The 21,495-nt window shown below is 44.1% G+C and overlaps 1 protein-coding gene across 5 annotated transcripts in view; it reads left to right on the plus strand.

Annotated features, from left to right (window-relative positions):
* Positions 1-21,495, plus strand: part of sema4gb (sema domain, immunoglobulin domain (Ig), transmembrane domain (TM) and short cytoplasmic domain, (semaphorin) 4Gb) — a 46,877-nt gene that overhangs the window by 8,765 nt on the left and 16,617 nt on the right. For 2 of the 5 annotated variants that reach the window (XM_084164099.1, XM_084164095.1), the window contains exons 2-7: positions 2,520-2,796; positions 19,841-19,989; positions 20,496-20,558; positions 20,825-20,923; positions 21,082-21,175; positions 21,316-21,429. In XM_084164099.1, coding sequence (XP_084020225.1) covers positions 2,664-2,796; positions 19,841-19,989; positions 20,496-20,558; positions 20,825-20,923; positions 21,082-21,175; positions 21,316-21,429 — 652 coding nt within the window. In that variant the 5' untranslated portion in view covers positions 2,520-2,663. The other 3 variants (XM_084164096.1, XM_084164097.1, XM_084164098.1) reach the window with 3 other exon arrangements.

Consider the following 21,495-nt stretch of genomic DNA (forward strand, 5'->3'; position numbering starts at 1 on the left):
ATCCCATTTTCATGCTACTTTGCCTTGCTGTCTCCGAGTGGATATGGTCTCTGCTTAGAGCAGGGTGATTTCATTCATCCATCCTCATTCATTTGATTAATCTCTTCAATTATAGGTATTTATTTCATGCTTGCCAAACAAGTATCCGACAGCAGTAAAGGCAGAACTCTTTCCCCCCTGCTATGTGGGACAGAAAAAGTAGGTCTAAACCAATCACTTGAAAGACTTAAAGGTGCAATATGCAGAAATTGCTCCACCATTTCCTGGTAGCTAAAATTATATTATTGTGCCTAATTTCAGTTTATGTGAGAAAACAAGCAGTCATTGTGTAGAGATTCATAGTACCATCTAAACCGCTCTGAAATATATTGACCATAACCAAAAACATTGTATTTTCAACTGTTTGAAGCTGGTGTACAAAACCGAAAGTAAATTCAAAAACGAAACGTAAGAAGGGGAAGTATGGAAATAGCGCACATAGAACAGATCTACCGCTTCTTAGACTTGCTTTCAATTAGAATTTTGGTGAGATTTTCTTCTCATAGCTAAAGTAAAGCGAGGAAGAGAAGAGACAATTGGAGCGTATCACTTGGCCATCTGTAGAAATGTCAGACTGGATCAAATCTCGCATATTATTATGTCTTGCCTGACAGATGGTCATATCCAGAGAGACTATAACTCCATTTTATATCTTTGCACATTCTGTAGGCCATCAATCAATATAACTGGGCTTTCTGAACAGGGAGGCAACTGAGGTCAGTTTGTCAGAAACTGGTCAGAAACGCTCAGGGGAAGTAGCCTACAGCAGTAGTGCTGAAAAAGTAACACTCAACCCAGTACTTCTTCTGTCCCAGATAAAACCCTTAAAAATAGTTTCATTCCATGTCAACAATGAATACATGTAATATATTTGAGCTAAAAATAGACGTGAAAATATGTTTTGGCCAGATTTGAACTGTTTTCCAAAGCGTTTCAGGGGACATCCTGCTCGTGCTGTTTTGTTCGACCCTTTTGTTCGTGTGTGTTATGATCCAGGTGTGATACAGCTCAGGCAGATGTCTTTACCTTTCCATATGCAGTTTCCATGTTGTCGTCACGGTGACAACAGATAGGCAGTCATCGCCGGGCCACCTTCCACAAACAACACTATCAACACAATAGTGGCAGATGGGTGAGACCCTGGTGTGTTTACACTGTAGGCTGTGTGTGTGTGTGTGTGTGTGTGTGCGTGTGCAGTAGTGCTTCTCAACTCTGATCCTCAGATATCCCCAAGGTTGCTCATTTGTGTTCCAGCCTAGCACCAGGACACCTCATTCAACTCCTCAACTAATCATCAAGCCTGTTTGAATTAGGTATACCTTGGAGGTAGCCTACCTACAAAAGGACTGGAGTTGAGAAACACACAGACATACAACAGACTCAACCTTCCAGAAAGAGTTGCCTCCCTCTCTCTTTTCTCTCTCCGTGTGGGATCCTATAGAGAGGTTTGAGTGCCCTTTCAACTACTACAGAGTTCATTAGCCACATCATGTCTTCTACTGTGAAACATTATCAGAGATGCAGCCGGGGAGATCAAGGCTATGGGAATTATCCTGTGTCACTGTGCGGAGGAGAGGAGAACAGGATTCATGGCAGAGGCATTTAAAAATATATATTATTATTTTTACCCCTTTTTCTCCCCAATTGGTAGTTACAGTCTTGTCCCATCGCTGCAACTCCCGTACGGACACGGGAGAGGCGAAGGTCGAGAGCTGTGCGTCCTCCGAAACACAACCCAACCAAGCCGCACTGCTTCTTGACACAATGCCCGCTTAACCCGGAAGCCAGCCGTACACCTGGCGACCGTGTCAGCGTGCACTGTGCCCGGCCCGCCACAGGAGTCACTAGTGCACGATGGGACAAGAATATCCCTGCCAGCCAAACCCTCCCCTAACCTGGACGACGCTGGGCCAATTGTGTGCTGCCCCATGGGTCTCCCGGTCGCGGCGGGCTGCGACAGAGCCTGGACTTGAACCAGGATCTCTAGTGGCACAGCTAGCACTGCGATGCAGTGCCTTAGACCACTGCGCCACTCGGGAGGGCAGAGGCCTCTGATCAGTGACAGAGCGCGTGAGTGCGGGACACCAGGCGGAGACTGTGCTGATGGCATCGGGCCTAATCACTAGATTAGTCATCAGATAGCCTACCCCGCCTAGCCTAGCCCCCTGACGCACACTGCTAATTAGGAAGTGGAGAAGTGGAGAAGTGGAGCGATGTGCCAGAATATTAGAGAAAACAACAATACTTCTTCATCATCAACTTTTTTAATTGGTATTTTATGTAACACGTCTTGTACTAATTGTTCCTAAGCTAATGTGGGGTGACGCAGTGTGATTATGCACAAATTCAACCTGGCCCAGGAAATCAACACACACACACGTACACACACACTCATCTAAACAATGGCATCTATAGTTGCAAGTTGCACTACATCCTTATGGATCTCTATGAGGGATAACATCTGTTTTTCTTCTGTGTAGAGTGAGCCTTCCTACAGACCGAGGATGACCTAGAAGCCACCACTGCTGAGCCCAACAGAGCAGGATATCATTCTTGTGTGTGTAAGCAACAAGGTGTGTGACAGAAAACAGGGCTCCACCAGCACCCGGGTCAGCCTGTCAAACATGGAGGGCCACGTCACACTGCTGCCCCCCCTGCTGCTGCTGCTCCTCTGTAGCCTGTCAGGGGTGTGGGGGTTCTCCTTCGGCCCCGTCCTTGACATGGACGTCACCCCCAGGACCACAGTGTTCTCCCAAGGTAAGATCAGACCAAGGCTCCAGCTCTGATGTACACTCTTAGAAAAAGGGTTCTAAAAGGGTTCTTCGGCTGTCCCCATAGGAAAACCTTTTTTTGGCTCCAGGTTGAACCCCTTTTGGTTCCAGGTAAAACACTTTTGGGTTCAATGTAGAACCCTCTACAGAAAGGGTTCTATATGGAACCTAAAGGGGTTCTACCTGGAACCAAAATGGTTCTACCAGGAACAAAAGAGGGTTCTTCAAAGGGTTATCATATGGGGTCAGCCGAGGATCCCTTTTAGGTTCTTTATTTCTAAGAGTTTATACTAGTTTGACCCAGAAGGTTGTCCTGTCAACGAGACTGCACCTGACCTAGGGAAAACTCTGGGACCTAGCTATAGGCTGAGGCCTAGGAATTTTTCCTGGTCAGATCACATGGCCTGGAAAAACTCCTGGCTCTACTTATAGGACATCTACTGTATACTAGTATCACACTTGGTGTCCTGATTCAATACAACTGACTTTAAACAAGTGGCACAGTTTTGGAATTGGCCCTAAAGACAGCCAGCCCCTACTTCCAGGGAGTTATTAATCATCTCTCTCAAGTCAAGTCCTAGTTCACTTAGTTCACTGTGCAGCTCTAATGAAACACTAGAGAATAGACAGAAGATCCCATAGAATATGACCCCTCTATGGTGGAGCCCTGACCAGTGCCTGTGTAGAAAATGAAATAGTACTGAATAGGGGATTTTACAAAGAAGGGGTGAGGGTACATCATTTACACGCATCAGCATCTCTTTCCCTCCCATATCAGCTCAGCCTCTCTTTCTCTATCCACTGCAGCAGAATCTATCCACTGATCAACCAGCAGAATCTATCCACTGATCACCCAGCAAGCTACTGTAGCAAAGGGATTACCCAGCCCTGGCAGGCTCTTCAGGTGACTATTCTGTACCTGGCTGCTCTCTCCTCTCCACTCCTCTCTACTCCTGTCTCGAGAGGAGGAATATTATTAACAGAGGAGGGGAGTGAAGAGAGCCGGGTGTATCGACTGCCTGGACTGTGATGCAGTCACAAAACCAGGCTATTACAGTGGAAAGAGATGGTTAGAGATAAGATTGACAGGACTTTTAGGGGGGTTAAAGGGGACATAAAACCACCCAAAAGAATGGGTTGAATATTTCTTCCCTCTACCCATTCAGGGAAATGGATTCCAGATAATTTGATATGTAAGTCTTAGTAAGTTCCTATGGTCTTAGTAAGAATCATGTTATTTTGTTCAGAAAGCCTCTATTGCTAATTTGGTACACTATTTTATTATAGACGTGTGTGGTACAGAGTCGGTTTATCACATTTTTCTATTTTTCTCCTTGTCCTTGTAGAAGGAAACCCGTGACCTACATTCAGACTCCCATGGGCTGTGTGTGTGTGTGTGCGTGTGCGTGTGTGTGTGTGTGTGTGTGTGTGTGTGTGTGTGTGTGTGTGTGTGTGTGCGTGCTTGTGTGCATGCATGTATGATCTCAAATCTGCACATGCATGCACCCCCAGTCACTTTACCTTAGGCGAAACATGCCCCAGTGCAGAATGAAGTGTAGAGTGTAGAGAGTAGCACCTCATAGAGAAAAATGGCCGTAATGTGTATGAAAAGGGGGACTATTTTATGTGGGTGGTGCTGGTGGTGGTACTGTATGACCACCATTGGTAGTCTGAGAGCACAGCTATATTCATCTCTGTGGGTGGGGTGAGAGGGCGATCATTAATTTGCTTTGTTTTACAGTTGGTCTGTAGGAGTAGGTGTACATTGACTCGCAATAAAACGGAGCAAGGATTTATAAGCTCGCTAAGAAATGGCATATCTGACATACTGTAATTTAAAAAATGTGTATGCGTGCATGTTTGTGTGTGTGTGTGTGTGTGTGTGTGTGTGTGTGTGTGTGTGTGTGTGTGTGTGAGTGTGTCTCTCTGTGGTTAGATGAATGCTTGACTCTGGTCTGAACTCAAGGGAGGAACCTAAGGGATTGTCTCCCACTCTCTCTGCTGGTGCCAACCAGACCTGAAATAATGGAACCATGCATGCAATATTGATGCATGTGTAAGATCTGTCTACTGTTGCTATGAGGAGAGAGTGCAGCGGAGGTCTTGATAGTAGTGGATTTCTATGTATTATTTAGTCATTGGTTTAGAATATTGCAGTTTCTTCAGTTGAAAAGGGGAGATTTTATGTAGACTAGCATACCACTCCTGAGGCATGTAGCTATGTTCAGGGCTTGCGATTGTAAGGTTAATAATTGGCAATAATGACCTGTAATTCACATATATTTAGTCAAGTCAGTTGTTGTGTCTAGGTGAACAGAAAAAAGGACAGGTTACTCAGTAAATCACTAATGAGTTGACATGGGCTCAATCTGAAAACAAGTGTTTTGTCTCTCTAAGCCCCTAGAGTCTATCTCTCTGCCTTTCGTTCTTCTTGTTGGATGCAGCATCTCACAATTTGTTCTCACCAGTCAGTGTTTGCAGAAAATGGCTTCTTTTAATGTGACACTCCTCTGGTGACAATAGAGAGGAATTGGACATCTAAACCCTGGTGAGTTATCCAGTGATGCTCTGATCGATTTCTTTCTCTGGTGTTCCCTGGGCTTGGTGGTTGTGACAGGATCTTAGCAGAGACAGACTCTGCCTAGATACCTGAACTAGCACCAGGATAGGAGTTGTATACTGTATGCACTAACTGTAAGAGTCTTTGCTACCATCATAAGATAATATATCTGCTTTTTGTTATTGCTGTGCGAGCACTGCTTTCATTGTAATATCATCTTTCAAAACACTCATGGTAAAAAAAAATGTATTCGGAAAAACACAGTCAGGCTGATAAAGATAAATAGAAAGGGTTACATTGTGACAGACAACCACGAGAGCTGCATAAGGCCAAAACCACAGTACTGCCAAACATCACAAGTATGATGGTAAATATGACAGACCACTCGTGATAGAGAGAACACACTTGTTTATGTTGACAGTGTGTGGGCTGTTCTATCCTGATGATTCATTTAAGGAAATGAAGCCACTAGTGGTGAGGCAGCTATGCCGATCCTTGGTTGAAATAATCGATTTTTAGATATTTTTAGATAGAGAAAATAGGATACAGGAAATGTACTCTTGATCATTTAATTTTGTCAAACTTCATTTTAAAAGAAGTCAGTACTTTATAGTCTTGCTTCTCAAGATGTACATTTGGGTGAAATGTAGTCCAATCATGTTCTATTCAGAAATCTATGACTGTTATGACCAGAAGGCTAGCACTCCTACGGTTTGCCTTGTCTGATATTGGTAGACCATTGGCTTATATAATAACATTGATCAACTTAGCAACAGCTGACAGTTCTCACCAGTTTCAACAGTGGTTAAGTCATGTGTTGTCCCCCCAGCACATGTACCCATGTGTGTGTGTGTGTCATGTGCCTGTCTTAGTCAGCCAGAGAGGATCAGGCGTGCGCATTGAGTCACAAGGGCAATCACACACAGAACAGCTCTATCCTCCCTCAATCCACACAGACACACACTGGATTTACTGTGCTTTTGGACGGACCCCAAGGAGAGGAAAACAGACAGACACACACACACACAACACAACACAAACACAAACACATCCTTTGCTCTTCTATCCATGAAAGCACCTGTAGGGACATAAACTCTTCACATACATAAACATACATAAACACAAATGCACCCTCAGACCTCTTCTGATGCTGAGAAAGCTGTCCCTACTTTTGCTCTGTGAGCCAGGTGAAATAGTATAGGTGCAAAGTGTGTGTGTTCAGTGTACACACAAGGTGCATTCAACGTGCGGCACTAGGGACAGGGGTTAGAGGTCACAGCGACAGCCACCATCAGATCCTCCTATCATCGCTGCACGACAATGGTAAATAGAAGAAACCGCCCCATCGGCTCAGACTCAGCTGGCATGCTCCGTCGCTTTGTTGACTCTCCTCATCGATTTGTTAATGGAGCACAAGGTGCAGCTTGTACTGTGGGTTTAGAACAGGGACCGTAAGCCAGTATATGTCTCTCTCTTTCTCTTTTTCTCTTTCTATCTCTCTCTCTCTCTCTCTCTCTCTCTCTCTCTCTCTCTCTCTCTCTCTCTCTCTCTCTCTCTCTCTCTCTCTCTCTCTCTCTCTCTCTCTCTCTCTCTCTCTCTCTCTCTCTCTCTCTCTCTCTCTCTCTCTCTCTCTCTCTCTCTCTCTCTCTCTCTCTCTCTCTCTCCTTTCCTTCTCTCCGTCTTTCCCTCTCTCCCTGTCTCTCTCTCTTGGTCTCTGTCTATCCTGTACTCTCTGTCTGCCTAATAGATTCTTGTTTTTTCCGTAGTTGGGAGGAAGCTGGGCTGTCCTAATACTTATGTATATATAATCGTATTCTTCTGTATTGAGAAAAATGTACCTACTATGACTGTGATATATGTTTGTCTCACCTAGCTATCTTAAGATGAATGCACTTACCGTAAGTCGCTTTGGATAAAAGTGTCTGCTAAATGACTAAAATGTAAATGTATAACCGACAATTATGAGCAATAACTGAACAAAAAAAGAAAATCGTCATAATCGTTTTAATACATTCATTGTAAGATTCAACTTTATTTTCAAGTAGATTTACCCAATATAAGTTTTTCATTTTAACATGAAGAGGGTAATAATTTTACGATCAAAAAGGCACGGTCAGAAGGAGAAGCTTAAATTCCAAATGTTCCATGGAGTCAAAAACATTTGTTTTTGAGACAGGGGTGTCACCAAAGCTGTGTTGTATTCATTAGGTATGTCATAGCTCATTTTCATTATCATACATTACAAGCTCCCAAAATAAAAAATTACAATGAAAATGTGCATGACAATTCATTCTTACCCAAAATTCAATAATCGTCACATCCCTACTTATGTGCTTGTTTGGCCTTAGAACGTTGCCTTCGGAGCAGCTCATAGGTCAGGCTTCTGACAGACATCAAGGACACTTCGCCCCAACTGCCTTGGGCGGCGGCCATTTTGCGTCATCCAGATCATCGTCATCATGGTCGGCCTATTTTAAAAATGAAGAATCCAAGGCTATTCTTGTGCACACACTTGGATTAGTCATAGAAGAAATGAAAAATTTGATTTGTTTTTACATTGCCACGGGCTGTCATTGTGTTAGCATAACTGTGCAAAATAAAATAATCTTGGGCAAAACATAATGTTATTGTGGGGTTAAAGTTGGGTTTTGAGAAAGGGAGAGTGATAGAGAGTGTGAGTGTGTGTTTGTGTCTGTCTGTCTGTCTGTCTGCCTGTGTCTGTCTGTGTATCTTTGTGTGTGTGCGCACGTATGCTTGTCTGTGTGTGTTGTTCTGTTTGTATGTGCCCTGCTGTGTCGTGACTGCCCCACCCCCACCTTCCTGCATAACCTCCAGTATGTCCTGACCTTTGAGTTGGTCAGTGGATAAGAGATGCTCATGGCTCACTCATGGCTCAGCCTGTCTCTCTGCCTGCCTGTCTGACTATCTCTCTGCCTGCCTGGTGCCCTCCTGACTCAGTCTGGTTGTATGGAGGGTTACTGGAAGATAGTCATGGGTGCTACTTGTACTATCACTATTGTATCCCTGAGAGACTGTTTGTGTGGGGAGGAGGTTTTCAAACAGGTTTGACAGCATAATGAAGTGACTTTACCAGTGACAAGTGACAACATGTAGTATTTGTTGTAGTAACTGGCAATCCCAATTTGTTGTCATTTTAGCCATTGCGGTCTGCGAGGGTGGTTGAATTATGCGAATTGTGCACCTGTCCTCAGAAATGTATTGAAGGATATTCTCTACTTCTTTTGTCAGAAACTACAGTAATGCATTTGATAACATTATTAACCTTATTAGAAGAACCCAATAAATCTGACTGGCAGGATTGTGTGTATTATAAGGATTGTCACAGTGTGGTCTCACCTTAGTGTGTTTTATTGAAACAATTTTTCAATCCTTATAGAATATCAAAGAGTCAAAACATGATTTAAATGAACCACATGGGCTATAAAAATAAAGATAAGATAAATCAAATCAAATTTGATTGGTCACATATACATATTTTGCAGATGTTATCACAGTTGCAGCAAAATGCTTATGTTTCCAGCTCCAGCAGTGCAGTAATACCTAACAATACACACAAATCGAAATAAAGAAATATCAGAACGAGCAATGTCCAAGTTTGAAAAAAATAAAATTATATATATATATATATATATATATATACAGTGGGGGAAAAAAGTATTTAGTCAGCCACCAATTGTGCAAGTTCTCCCACTTAAAAAGATGAGAGAGGCCTGTAATTTTCATCATAGGTACACGTCAACTATGACAGACAAATTGAGAATTTTTTTCTCCAGAAAATCACATTGTAGGATTTTTAATGAATTTATTTGCAAATTATGGTGGAAAATAAGTATTTGGTCACCTACAAACAAGCAAGATTTCTGGCTCTCACAGACCTGTAACTTCTTCTTTAAGAGGCTCCTCTGTCCTCCACTCGTTACCTGTATTAATGGCACCTGTTTGAACCTGTTATCAGTATAAAAGACACCTGTCCACAACCTCAAACAGTCACACTCCAAACTCCACTATGGCCAAGACCAAAGAGCTGTCAAAGGACACCAGAAACAAAATTGTTGACCTGCACCAGGCTGGGAAGACTGAATCTGCAATAGGTAAGCAGCTTGGTTTGAAGAAATCAACTGTGGGAGCAATTATTAGGAAATGGAAGACATACCATTTGATAATCTCCCTCGATCTGGGGCTCCACGCAAGACCTCACCCCGTGGGGTCAAAATGATCACAAGAACAGTGAGCAAAAATCCCAGAACCACACAGGGGGACCTAGTGAATGACCTGCAGAGAGCTGGGACCAAAGTAACAAAGCCTACCATCAGAAACACACTACGCCGCCAGGGACTCAAATCCTGCAGTGCCAGACGTGTCCCCCTGCTTAAGCCAGTACATGTCCAGGCCCATCTGAAGTTTGCTAGAGTGCATTTGGATGATCCAGAAGAGGATTGGGAGAATGTCATATGGTCAGATGAAACCAAAATATAACTTTTTGGTAAAAACTCAACTCGTCGTGTTTGGATGAAAAAGAATGCTGAGTTGCATCCAAAGAACACCATACCTACTGTGAAGCATGGGGGTGGAAACATCATGCTTTGGGGGTGTTTTTCTGCAAAGGGACCAGGACGACTGATCCGTGTAAAGGAAAGAATGAATGGGGACATGTATCGTGAGATTTTGAGTGAAAACCTCCTTCCATCAGCAAGGGCATTGAAGATGAAACGTGGCTGGGTCTTTCAGCATGACAATGATCCCAAACACACCTCCCGGGCAACGAAGGAGTGGCTTCGTAAGAAGCATTTCAAGGTCCTGGAGTGGCCTAGCCAGTCTCCAGATCTCAACCCCATAGAAAATCTTTGGAGGGAGTTGAAAGTCCGTGTTGCCCAGCGACAGCCCCAAAAGATCACTGTTCTAGAGGAGATCTGCATGGAGGAATGGGCCAAAATACCAGCAACAGTGTGTGAAAACCTTGTGAAGACTTACATAAAACGTTTGACCTGTGTCATTGCCAACAAAGGGTATATAACAAAGTATTGAGAAACTTTTGTTATTGACCAAATACTTATTTTCCACCATAATTTGCAAATAAATTCATAAAAAATCCTACAATGTGATTTTCTGGATTTTTTTTCTCATTTTGTCTGTCATAGTTGACGTGTACCTATGATGAAAATTACAGGCCTCTCTCATCTTTTTAAGTGGGAGAACTTGCACAATTGGTGGCTGACTAAATACTTTTTTCCCCCACTGTATATATATATATATATATATATGTGTGTGTATATATATGTATATACAGTGCCTTGCAAAAGTATTCATCCCCCTTGGCGTTTTTCCTATTTTGTTGCATTACAAGCTGTAATTTAAATGGATTTTTATTTGGATTTCATGTAATGGACATACACAAAATTGTCCAAATTGGTGAAGTGAAATGAAAAAAATAACTGTTTTTTTTTATAATGGAAAAGTGATGCGTGCATATTTATTCACCCCCTTTGCTATGAAGCCCCTAAATAAGATCTGGTGCAACCAATTACCTTCAGAAGTCACATAATTAGTTAAATAAAGTCCACCTGTGTGCAATCTAAGTGTCACATGATCTGTCACATGATCTCAGTATATATACACCTGTTCTGAAAGGCCCCAGAGTCTGCAACACCACTAAGCAATGGGCACCACCAAGCAAGCGGCACCATGAAGACCAAGGAGCTCTCCAAACAGGTCAGGGACAAAGTTGTGGAGAAGTACAGATCAGGGTTGGGTTATAAACAAATATCCGAAACTTTGAACATCCCACGGAGCACCATTAAATCCATTATTTAAAAAATTGAAAGAATATGGCACCACAACAAACCTGCCAAGAGAGGGCCGCCCACCAAAACTCACGGACCAGGCAAGGAGGGCATTAATCAGAGAGGCAACAAAGAGACCAAAGATAACCCTGAAGGAGCTGTAAAGCTCCACAGCTGAGATTGGAGTATCTGTCCATAATACCACTTTAAGCCGTACACTCCACAGAGCTGGGCTTTACCGAAGAGTGGCCAGAAAAAAGTAAGCAAATATGTTTGTTGTTTACCAAAAGGCATGTTGGAGACTCCCCAAACATATGGAAGAAGGTACTCTGGTCAGATGATACTAAAATTTAGCTTTTTGGCCATCAAGGAAAACGCTATGTCTGGCACAAACCCAACACCTCTCATCACCCGAGACCACCATCCCCACAGTGAAGCATGTTGGTGGCAGCATCATGCTGTGGGAATGTTTTTAATCGTCAGGGACTGGGAAACTGGTCAGAATTGAAGGAATGATGGATGGCGCTAAATATAGGGAAATTCTCTAGGGAAACCTGTTTCAGTCTTCCAGAGATTTGAGACTGGGACGGAGGTTCACCTTCCAGCAGGACAATGACCCTAAGCATACTGCTAAAGCAACACTTGAGTGGTTTAAGGGGAAACATTTAAATGTATTGGAATGGCCTAGTCAAAGCCCAGACCTCAATCCAATGGAGAATCTGTGTTATGACTTAAAGATTGCTGTACACCAGCGGAACCCATCCAACTTATAATATAAATAATAATATGCCATTTAGCAGATGCTTTTATCCAAAGTGAATTACAGTCATGCATGCATATATTTTTACGTATGGGTGGTCCCAGGGATCGAACCCACTACCCTGGCGTTACAAGCGCCATGTTCTACCAATTGAGCTACAGAGGACCACACTTGAAGCACTTGAAGGAGCTGGAGCAGTTTTGCCTTGAAGAATGGGCAAAAATCCCAGTTGCTAGATGTGCCAAGCTTATAAAGACATACCCCAAGAGACTTGCAGCTGTAATTGCTGCAAAAGGTGGCTCTACAAAGTATTGACTTTGGGGGGGTGAATAGTTATGCACGCTCAAGTTTTCTGTTTTTTTGTCTTATTTCTTGTTTGTTTAACAATAAAAAATATTTTGCATCTTCAAAGTGGTAGGCATGTTGTGTAAATCAAATGATACAAAACATTTTAATTCCAGGTTGTAAGGCAACACAATAGGAAAAATGCCAAGGGGGTGAATACTTTTGCAAGCCACTATAATGGTATGTATAGACAGTATGTGAGCCTTGACTAGAATACAGTATATACAGTGCATTCAGAAAGTATTCAGACCCCTTGACTTTTTCCACATTTTGTTACGTTACAGCCTTATTCTGAATTTGATTAAATTGTTTTTTCCCCCCTCATCAATCTACACACAACACCCCATAATGACAAAGCAAAAACATGTTTATTTTTTGTGTGCAAATGTATAAAAAAAATGTAATACTGAAATATCACATTTACATAAGTATTCAGACTCTTTACTCAGTACTTTGTTGAAGCACCTTTGGCAGCGATTACAGCCTTGAGTCTTATTGGGTATGACGCTACAAGCTTGGCACACCTGTATTTGGGGAGTTTCTCCCATTCTTCTCTGCAGATCCTCTCAAGCTCTGTCAGGTTGGATGGGGAGCATCGCTGCACAGCTATTTTCAGGTCTCTCCAGAGATGTTCGATCGGGTTCAAGTCCAGGGTCTGGATGGGCCACTCAAGGACATTCAGAGACTTGTCCCGAAGCCACTCCTGCGTTGTCTTGGCTGTGTGCTTAGGGTCGTTCTCCTGTTGGAAGGTGAACCTTTGCCCCAGTCTGAGGTCCTGAGTACTCTGGAGCAGGTTTTCATCAAGGATCTCTATGTACTTTGCTCCGTTCATCTTTCCCTCAATCCTGACTAGTCTCCCAGTCCCTGCCGCTGAAAAACATCCCCACAGCATGATGCTGCCACCACCATGCTTCACCGTAGGGATGGTACCAGGTTTCCTCCAGACGTGATGCTTGGCATTCAGGCCAAAGAGTTCAATCTTGGTTTCATCAGACCAGAGAATCTTGTTTCTCATGGACTGAGAGTCCTTCAGGTGCCTTTTGGCAAACTCCAAGCTGGCTGTCATGTGCCTTTTACTGAGGAGTGGCTTCCATCTGGCCACTCTACCATAAAGGCCTGATTGGTGGAGTGCTGCAGAGATGGTTGTCCTTCTGGATAGTTCTCCCAGCTCCACAGAGGAACTCTGGAGCTCCGTCAGAGTGACCATTGGATTCTTGGTCACCTCCCTGACCAAGGCCCTTCTCCCCCGATTGCTCAGTTTGGCTGGGCGGCCAGCTCTAGGAAGAGTCTTGGTGGTTCCAAACTTCTTCCATTTAAGAATAATGGAGGCCACTGTGTTCTTGGGGACTTTCAATGCTGCAGGAATGTTTTGGTACCCTTCCCCAGATCTGTGCCATGACACAATCCTGTCTTGGAGCTCTACGGACAATTCCTTCGACCTCATGGCTTAGTTTTTGCTCTGACATGCACTGTCAACTGTGGGACCTTATATAGACAGGTGTGTGCCTTTCCAAATCATGTCCAATCAAGTTGTAGAAACATGTCAAGGATGATCAATGGAAACAGGATGCACCTGAGCTCAATTTCGAGTCTCATAGCAAAGGGTCTGAATACTTATGTAAATAAGGTTTTTATTTTGATTTTTGTTTTATACATTTGCAAAGATTTCAAAAAACCTGCTTTCTCTTTGTCATTATGGGATATTGTGTGTACAGTCGTGGTCAAAAGTTTTGAGAATGACACAAATATTAATTTTCACAAAGTCTGCTGCCTCAGTTTTTATGATGGCAATTTGCATATACTCCAGAATGTTATGAAGAATGATCAGATTAATTGCAATTAATTGCAAAGTCCCTCTTTGCCATGAAAATGAACTTAATCCCCCAAAAACATTTCCACTGCATTTCAGCCCTGCCACAAAAGGATCAGCTGACATCATGTCAGTGATTCTCTCGTTAACACAGGTGAGAGTGTTGGCGAGGACAAGGCTGGAGATCACTCTGTCATGCTGATTGAGTTAGAATAACAGACTGGAAGCTTTAAAAGGAGGGTGGTGCTTGAAATCATTGTTCTTACTCTGTTAACCATGGTTACCTGCAAGGAAACACGTGCCGTCATCATTGCTTTGCACAAAAAGGGCTTCACAGGCAAGGATATTGCTGCTAGTAAGATCAACCATTTATCGGATTATCAAGAATTTCAAGGAGAGAGGTTCAATTGTTGTGAAGAAGGCTTCAGGGCGCCCAAGAAAGTCCAGCATGCGCCCGGACCGTCTCCTAAAGTTGATTCAGCTGCGGGATCGGGGCACCACCAGTGCAGAGCTTGCTCAGGAATGGCAGCAGGCAGGTGTGAGTGCATCTGCACGCACAGTGAGGTGAAGACTTTTGGAGGATGGCCTGGTGTCAAGAAGGGCAGCGAGGAAGCCACTTCTCTCCAGGAAAAACATTAGGGACAGACTGATATTCTCCAAAAGGTACAGGGATTGGACTGCTGAGGACTGGGGTAAAGTCATTTTCTCTGATGAATCCCCTTTCCGATTGTTTGGGGCATCCGGAAAACACCTTGTCCGGAGAAGACAAGGTGAGCGCTACCATCAGTCCTGTGTCATGCCAACAGTAAAGCATCCTGAGACCATTCATGTGTGGGGTTGCTTCTCAGCCAAGGGAGTGGGCTCACTCACAATTTTGCCTAAGAACACAGCCATGAATAAAGAATGGTACCAACACATCCTCCGAGAGTAACTTCTCCCAACCATCCAAGGTTGGTGACGAACAATGCCTTTTCCAGCATGATGGAGCACCTTGTCATAAGGCAAAAGTGATAACTAAGTGGCTTGGGGAACAAAACATCAACATTTTGGGTCCATGGCCAGGAAACTCCCCAGACCTTAATCCCATTGAGAACTTGTGGTCAATCCTCAAGAGGCGGGTGGACAAACAAAAACCCACAAATTCTGACAAACTCCAAGCATTGATTATGCAAGAATGGGCTGCCATCAGTCAGGATGTGGCCCAGAAGTTAATTGACAGCATGCGTTGGGCTGACCGCGCCACCCTCTGGAGAGCCCTGCGGTTGCGGATGGTGCAATTGCCGTACCAGGCAGTGATACATCCCAACAGGATGCTCTCAATGATGCATCTGTAGAAGTTCATGAGGGTCTTCGGGACCAAGCTGAATTTCTTCAGCCTCCTGAGGTTGAGGAGGCGCTGTTGCGCCTTCTTCACCACACTGTATGAGCGAATGGACCATTTCAGGTTGTCAGTGATGAGCACACCGAGGAACTTGAAGCTTTTCACCCTCTCCACTGCGGCCCGATTGATGTGGATGGGGGCGTGCTCTCGCTGCTGTCTCCTGAAGTCTAAGATCAGCTCCTTCGATTTGTTGACGTTGAGGGAGAGGTTATTTACCTGGCACCACTCTGCCAGGGCCCTCACCTCCTCCCTGTAGGCTGTCTCGGGGTTGTTGGTAATCAGGCCTACCACTGTTGTGTCGTCAGCAAACTTGATGACAGGAGGGGGCTGAGCACGCACCCTTGTGAGGCCCCGTGTTGAGGATCAGCATGGCGGAGTTGTTGTTGCCTACCTTAGCCACCTGGGTCAGCCTGTCAGGAAGTCCAGGACCCAGTTGCACAGAGCGGGGTTCAGACCCAGGGCCCCGAGCTTAGTGATGGGGGGGGGGGGGGGGGGGGGGGGGGGATATATTGGGAGGTAATGCGGTCGGCATTTGATGGTGAGATATTCCAGATTGGGAGAACAAAAGGACTTGAGTTCCTGTACGTTACCACAATCACACAACGAGTAGTTCTTTCTTCCGTAAAACAGAGTATGTTACAGTGCCTGATGTCTCTCTGGAAAGAGATCCTCGCCCTGAGATCGGCTACTTTATTGTCCAGGGACTGAATGTTAACGAGTAATATACTTGGAAGCGGTGGATGTTATGCACGCCTCCTGAGTCTGACTAGGAGCCATGGCCGCGGGAAGATGTTTTGGGTTGTGGGTGCTGTCGCCAATTTTTTTGTATTTTTTATTTCGATTTATCAGGGGGTGCTGCAGCACTCCTAGCACCCTTACTACCTAGCCCACTTCCTCTTCTCCGGCGGCGTCTTGGAGCAGCCCCTGGGATGAATGGAACTGCCTCAGGGAGTTCAAACAAATGATCAAATTCAGGGAAATCGAATTTGTGGTCGAAATGCTGGTAAGTGATCGATGATCAAATATACCTGTTATTTTCGTTGGATAGGAGCTAGAAACAGGGCGACCATGTCTGTCGTCGCCATCATATATAAGCTCCCAGTAATTCATTGGGTAAACCACCAATATTTCGGAATCACAGTGCCTTCTTCAGGGTAATATCATGAATGCTTTTTTAACCACAAGGGAGCATCGATCGATGAGTCTTCCTTTTGCTGAACAATTTAATTTATAGCACCTGCTCAAAACCATTGCATGTTTCTAAGTTGTAAGTCTTAATATCGTGGGGTAGTAGAAGTGATGCTTGTGTTTGAGATGGGGTATTGGGGGAGGGCATTTTAAGGGCATTCAGCAGGAGATGTGCCCCAGTGCTGTCAAATCATATAAGCGTACAAATGCCACAATTAGGGCAGTGTGTGTGTGTGTTTGTGTGTGTGTGTGTGCATGTGCTATTGGGGGAGGGGGTGCACAAGAAGGGTTCATTAGGGTTATCTCAATCACTGCATATTGTACAGCGTCTGAGCTTCATATCCCTTGAACAAATACAGCAGACAAACAACACAAGGTTACACATTTCTTTCATTCCTTTGTGTTTTGACCTTAATTCATGGAAACGGGTCAAACTAAATATTTTATCAGTAGTCTGGAACCTCTGATATGGGGGCAAGCTGCTCTGTTTCTATGAAGTGGTGAAAAATAAGTCATTGTTTTCATCTAGGCTGCTGTATTTAAGATGTGATCTTATTTAGTGCTGTAAAAAAAAGTGAGGAATATGGGATAGACCTCCGAGTGGCGCAGTGGTCTAAGGCCACTAGAGATCCTGGTTCGAATCCAGGCTCTGTCGTAGCCGGCCACGACCGGGAGACCCATGGGGCAGCGCACAATTGGCCCAGCGTCGTCCAGGGTAGGGGAGGGAATGGCCGGCAGGGATGTAGCTCAGTTGGTAGAGCATGGCGTTTGCAACGGCAGGGTTGTGGGTTTGATTCCCACGGGGGGCCAGTATGAAAAAATAGAGATTAAGAATGAGATAGAGGCGGACAGAGATGGTGAGAATAAGTGGGAGGGGTGGACAGAAGGAGGGAGGAACAATGGAAAATGCACTGAGGAATATGAGTCAGCATGGCGTAGATGGGTATAATAATTTAGCACACATCCTCCTCTTTTCTCTCTTCCTCCTTCCTCTATCCTCCTCCCCCTCTTTTTCCTTTCCTCCTCCTTCTCCACCTCTGTTCCTCTTCTCCTCTCCTCTTCCTCCCCCCTTTACTTTGGTGAATTGATGGGAGTATGTCCCAGGCTGCTCGCAGTAATAAGATAACTCATATTCATGATGTCCCGCCTATTGATTTACTGGGGACGGATGCACGCTTGTCACAGTCAATCTGGTGCACTTCTCATTTACTTCTGATAGATACAGTGCATTCAGAAAGTATTCAGACCTGTTGACTTTTTCCAAATTTTGTTACGTTACAGCCTTATTCTAAAATTGATTAAATAAAACATTTTCCTCATCAATCTACACACAATACCCTATAATGACAAAGTGAAAACAGGTTTTTAGAAATCTTTGCAAATGTATTACAAATAAAAAACAGAAATACCTTATTTACATAATTATTTAGAACCTTTGCTATGAGACTCGAAATTGAGCTCAGGTGCATCCTGTTTCCATTGATCATCCTTGAGATGTTTCTACAACTTAATTGGACATGATTTGGAAAGGCACACACCTGTCTATATAAGGTTCCACTGTTGACAGTGCATGTCAAAGCAAAAACCAAGCCATGAGGTTGAAGGAATTGTCCGTAGAGCTCCGAGACAGGATTGTGTCCAGGCACAGATCTGGGGAAGGGTACCAAAACATTTCTGCAGCATTGAAGGTCCCCAAGAACGCAGTGTCCTCCATCATTCTTAAATGGAAAAAGTTTGGAACCACCAAGACTTTTCCTAGAGCTGGCCGCCCGGCCAAACTGAGTCATCGGGGGAGAAGGGAGGTGACCAAGAACCCGAAGGTCACTCTGACAGAGCTCCAGAGTTCCTCTGTAGAGATGGGAGAACCTTCCAGAAGGACAACCATCTCTGCAGCACTCCACCAATCTTTATGGTAGAATGGCCAGACGGAAGCTACTCCTTAGTAAAAGGCACATGACAGAACGATTGGAGTTTGCCAAAAGGCACCTGAAGGACTCTCAGACCATGAGAAACAAGATTCTCTGGTCTGATGAAACCAATATTGAACTCTTTGGCCTGAATGCCAAGCGTCACGTCTTGAGGAAACCTCGCACCATCCCTACGGTGAAGCATGGTGGTGGCAGTGTCATGCTGTGGGGATGTTTTTCAGCGACAGGGACTGGGAGACTAGTCAGGATCGAGGGAAAGATTAATAGAGCAGTACAGAAAGAAAGATCCTTGATGAAAACCTGCTCCAGAGCGCTCAGGACCTCAGACTGGGACGAAGGTTCACCTTCCAACAGGACAACGACCCTAAGCACACAGCCAAGACAACGCAGGAGTGGCTTCGGGACAAGTTTCTGAATGTCCTTGAGTGGCCCAGCCCGAGCCCGGACTTGAACTCAATCGAACATCTCTGGAGAGACCTGAAAATAGCTGTGCAGCGACGCTCCCCATCCAACCAGACAGAGCTTGAGAGGATCTGCAGTGAAGGTGTGCCAAGCTGGTAGCGTCCTACCCAAGAAGCTTTGAGGCTGTAATCGCTACCAAAGGTGCTTCAACAAAGTACTGAGTAAATGGTCTGAATACTTATGTAAATGTACTATTTCATTAATTTTTTTATTTTACTGTTTTTCTTTGTCATCATGGGGTATTGTGTGTAGATTGATGAGGGGGGGAAAAAAAACTATTTAATCAATTTCAGAATAAGGCTGTGTCGTAAACAAAATGTGGAAAAAGTCAAGAGGTCTGAATACTTTCCGAATGCACTGTAGTTAAGCTACCGGAAAAAATTATGAATCGGTCGAAAACACAACCTGCTATAGGGGCACCGAGACCATTGGAAAGAGGAAGTATGTGCATAGTTGAACATTCCAACTATATAACTTTAAGTACAACTTTAAGTACAGACAGTTTCATTCTATGAGGCAAGACTTACAGCATACCTAAGACTGGAATTCCACCAGACCCAACATAGTAATATTTGGGGGATGTTTTGTCATTGCGCTATATTTTCTTATTCTGAAAAGTGGAAGCATCAAATTGTGGGTTTAGTACTTGGCAGTAGTAATAGTAATTCTAGTTTTTTTCAGTACCAACACCATTCTGTGACTTTATTTGACCATGGGAAAACTGTAGAAATACCACAATGCAGGTTCAGTTAAATCGACCCCAAAGACTCAGTAAGTTTGTGTGTTTGTTTTCAGGCCTGTTGGGTTGCCAGCGTTTCAGCAGTCCATCTCAGAACTACAGCACACTTCTACTGGAGGAGGACAATGGGGTGCTGTACGTGGGGGCCAGGGGGGCTCTCTATGCCCTGGACACCACCAACATCTCCACGCCTGGCAACCTCACGGTGAGTGCAAGGATGCTATCTTGCTTAAGTTTAGATCGGCAATTAAATTGTATTGGATTTGTAACTGGTTAGCTGGTACAGCACATCATATCACATGACCGTTATGTTGCAATTTGCAAAACTAACCCTCTTTCACAAATCTTTTTCTCTTTCACAACTTTTAAAGAGGACAGGCTAATAATAGCCTTAAGGGGATTTAGTAAATCCTATTGTACGTTAATTTTTTTATGTGTGGGCATTGGATTAAATGCATGGGGCAAGTTTACTCACGGGCCAACAGAATAGATTAAAACACAATATAGTTGATGGGAGTAACTTAATTATTAAAATGGAGTATTCACTGGAGTATTAAAATTGAGAATTCACTGGAGTATTAAAATGGGAGTATTCACTGGAGTATTGAAATTGAGTATTCACTGGAGTATTTAAATGTTGGCATGTTACACTGCCCATCCTCCCACTACCTCTTTGGGTGACATGAGAGGTCATTCTACTCCCCCTTACAGATTGACTGGGAAGCTTCGGCCGAGCAGAAGAAGCAGTGTCTCAACAAAGGAAAAAACAATCAGGTGCAACCCATTGCGTGTAGCTCACACTGCTCAACACACACATATCTCTCTCTCTCTGTGTCTGTATCTCTGTATCTCTCTCTCTCTTTCTCTCTCTCTCCTTATTAGATTGCCCAATCTAGTATAACAATGATGTGATGTTGTTATTATAATGTAATAATGTAGTCCTTATCAAGCAGGAGTCAAGTGAATGTGTTAACCTATGTCTTCAGGACTAGGTTGATGCTATATCGATGTATAACCGTCCTGTTTTGTCTCTCCTACAGACAGAGTGTTACAATCACATCCGCTTCCTACAGAGGTACAATGAGACTCACCTGTACGTCTGTGGCACACACGCCTTCAGGCCCCTCTGTGCTTACATAGTAAGAGCTGTTCTGTTGCTGGGAACTTCCCGGTTTACATTCTGTCTTCCAACGCACTTCCCATTAGCATGCTGTGTTATCTGCTTTGTTATGGTGATGGTGTGATTTATATTCCCATAGTGTAGTTATTGACCCTCTCTCTTCTTCTCCTCTATCAGGATGTGGAGCGCTTCAGTTTCTCCTCTGGCTTCGAGGAGGGCAGGGACCGGTGTCCCTATGACCCAGCCAAGGGCTACACCGGCCTCCTTGTTGGTAAGAACCTTAATCTACCCCCTGGGGTGCACTATTTTTCCCTAACCAAGCAGTAAGAATGGATTGAGAGACACTCTTCTATTCCTTATTCTGTGTTCTCGCTCTCTGATCCCTCCATATCTCTCTCTGTGGTCTGTCAGATGGTGAGATGTTCTCAGCCTCCCAGTATGAGTTCCGCAGCTCTCCGGACGTTCGTCGGAACTTCCCCTTCCCCACTCTGAGGACAGAGGAGGCCCCGACCAGGTGGCTGCTGGGTAAGGACCGATTATGACCCATGCCTTATCTTATACACATTGGTCACATTTTGTGGCTTGATCCCT

Source organism: Coregonus lavaretus, assembly GCF_964263955.1.
Source record: "Coregonus lavaretus genome assembly, chromosome: 1".
NCBI lineage: Eukaryota > Metazoa > Chordata > Actinopteri > Salmoniformes > Salmonidae > Coregonus > Coregonus lavaretus.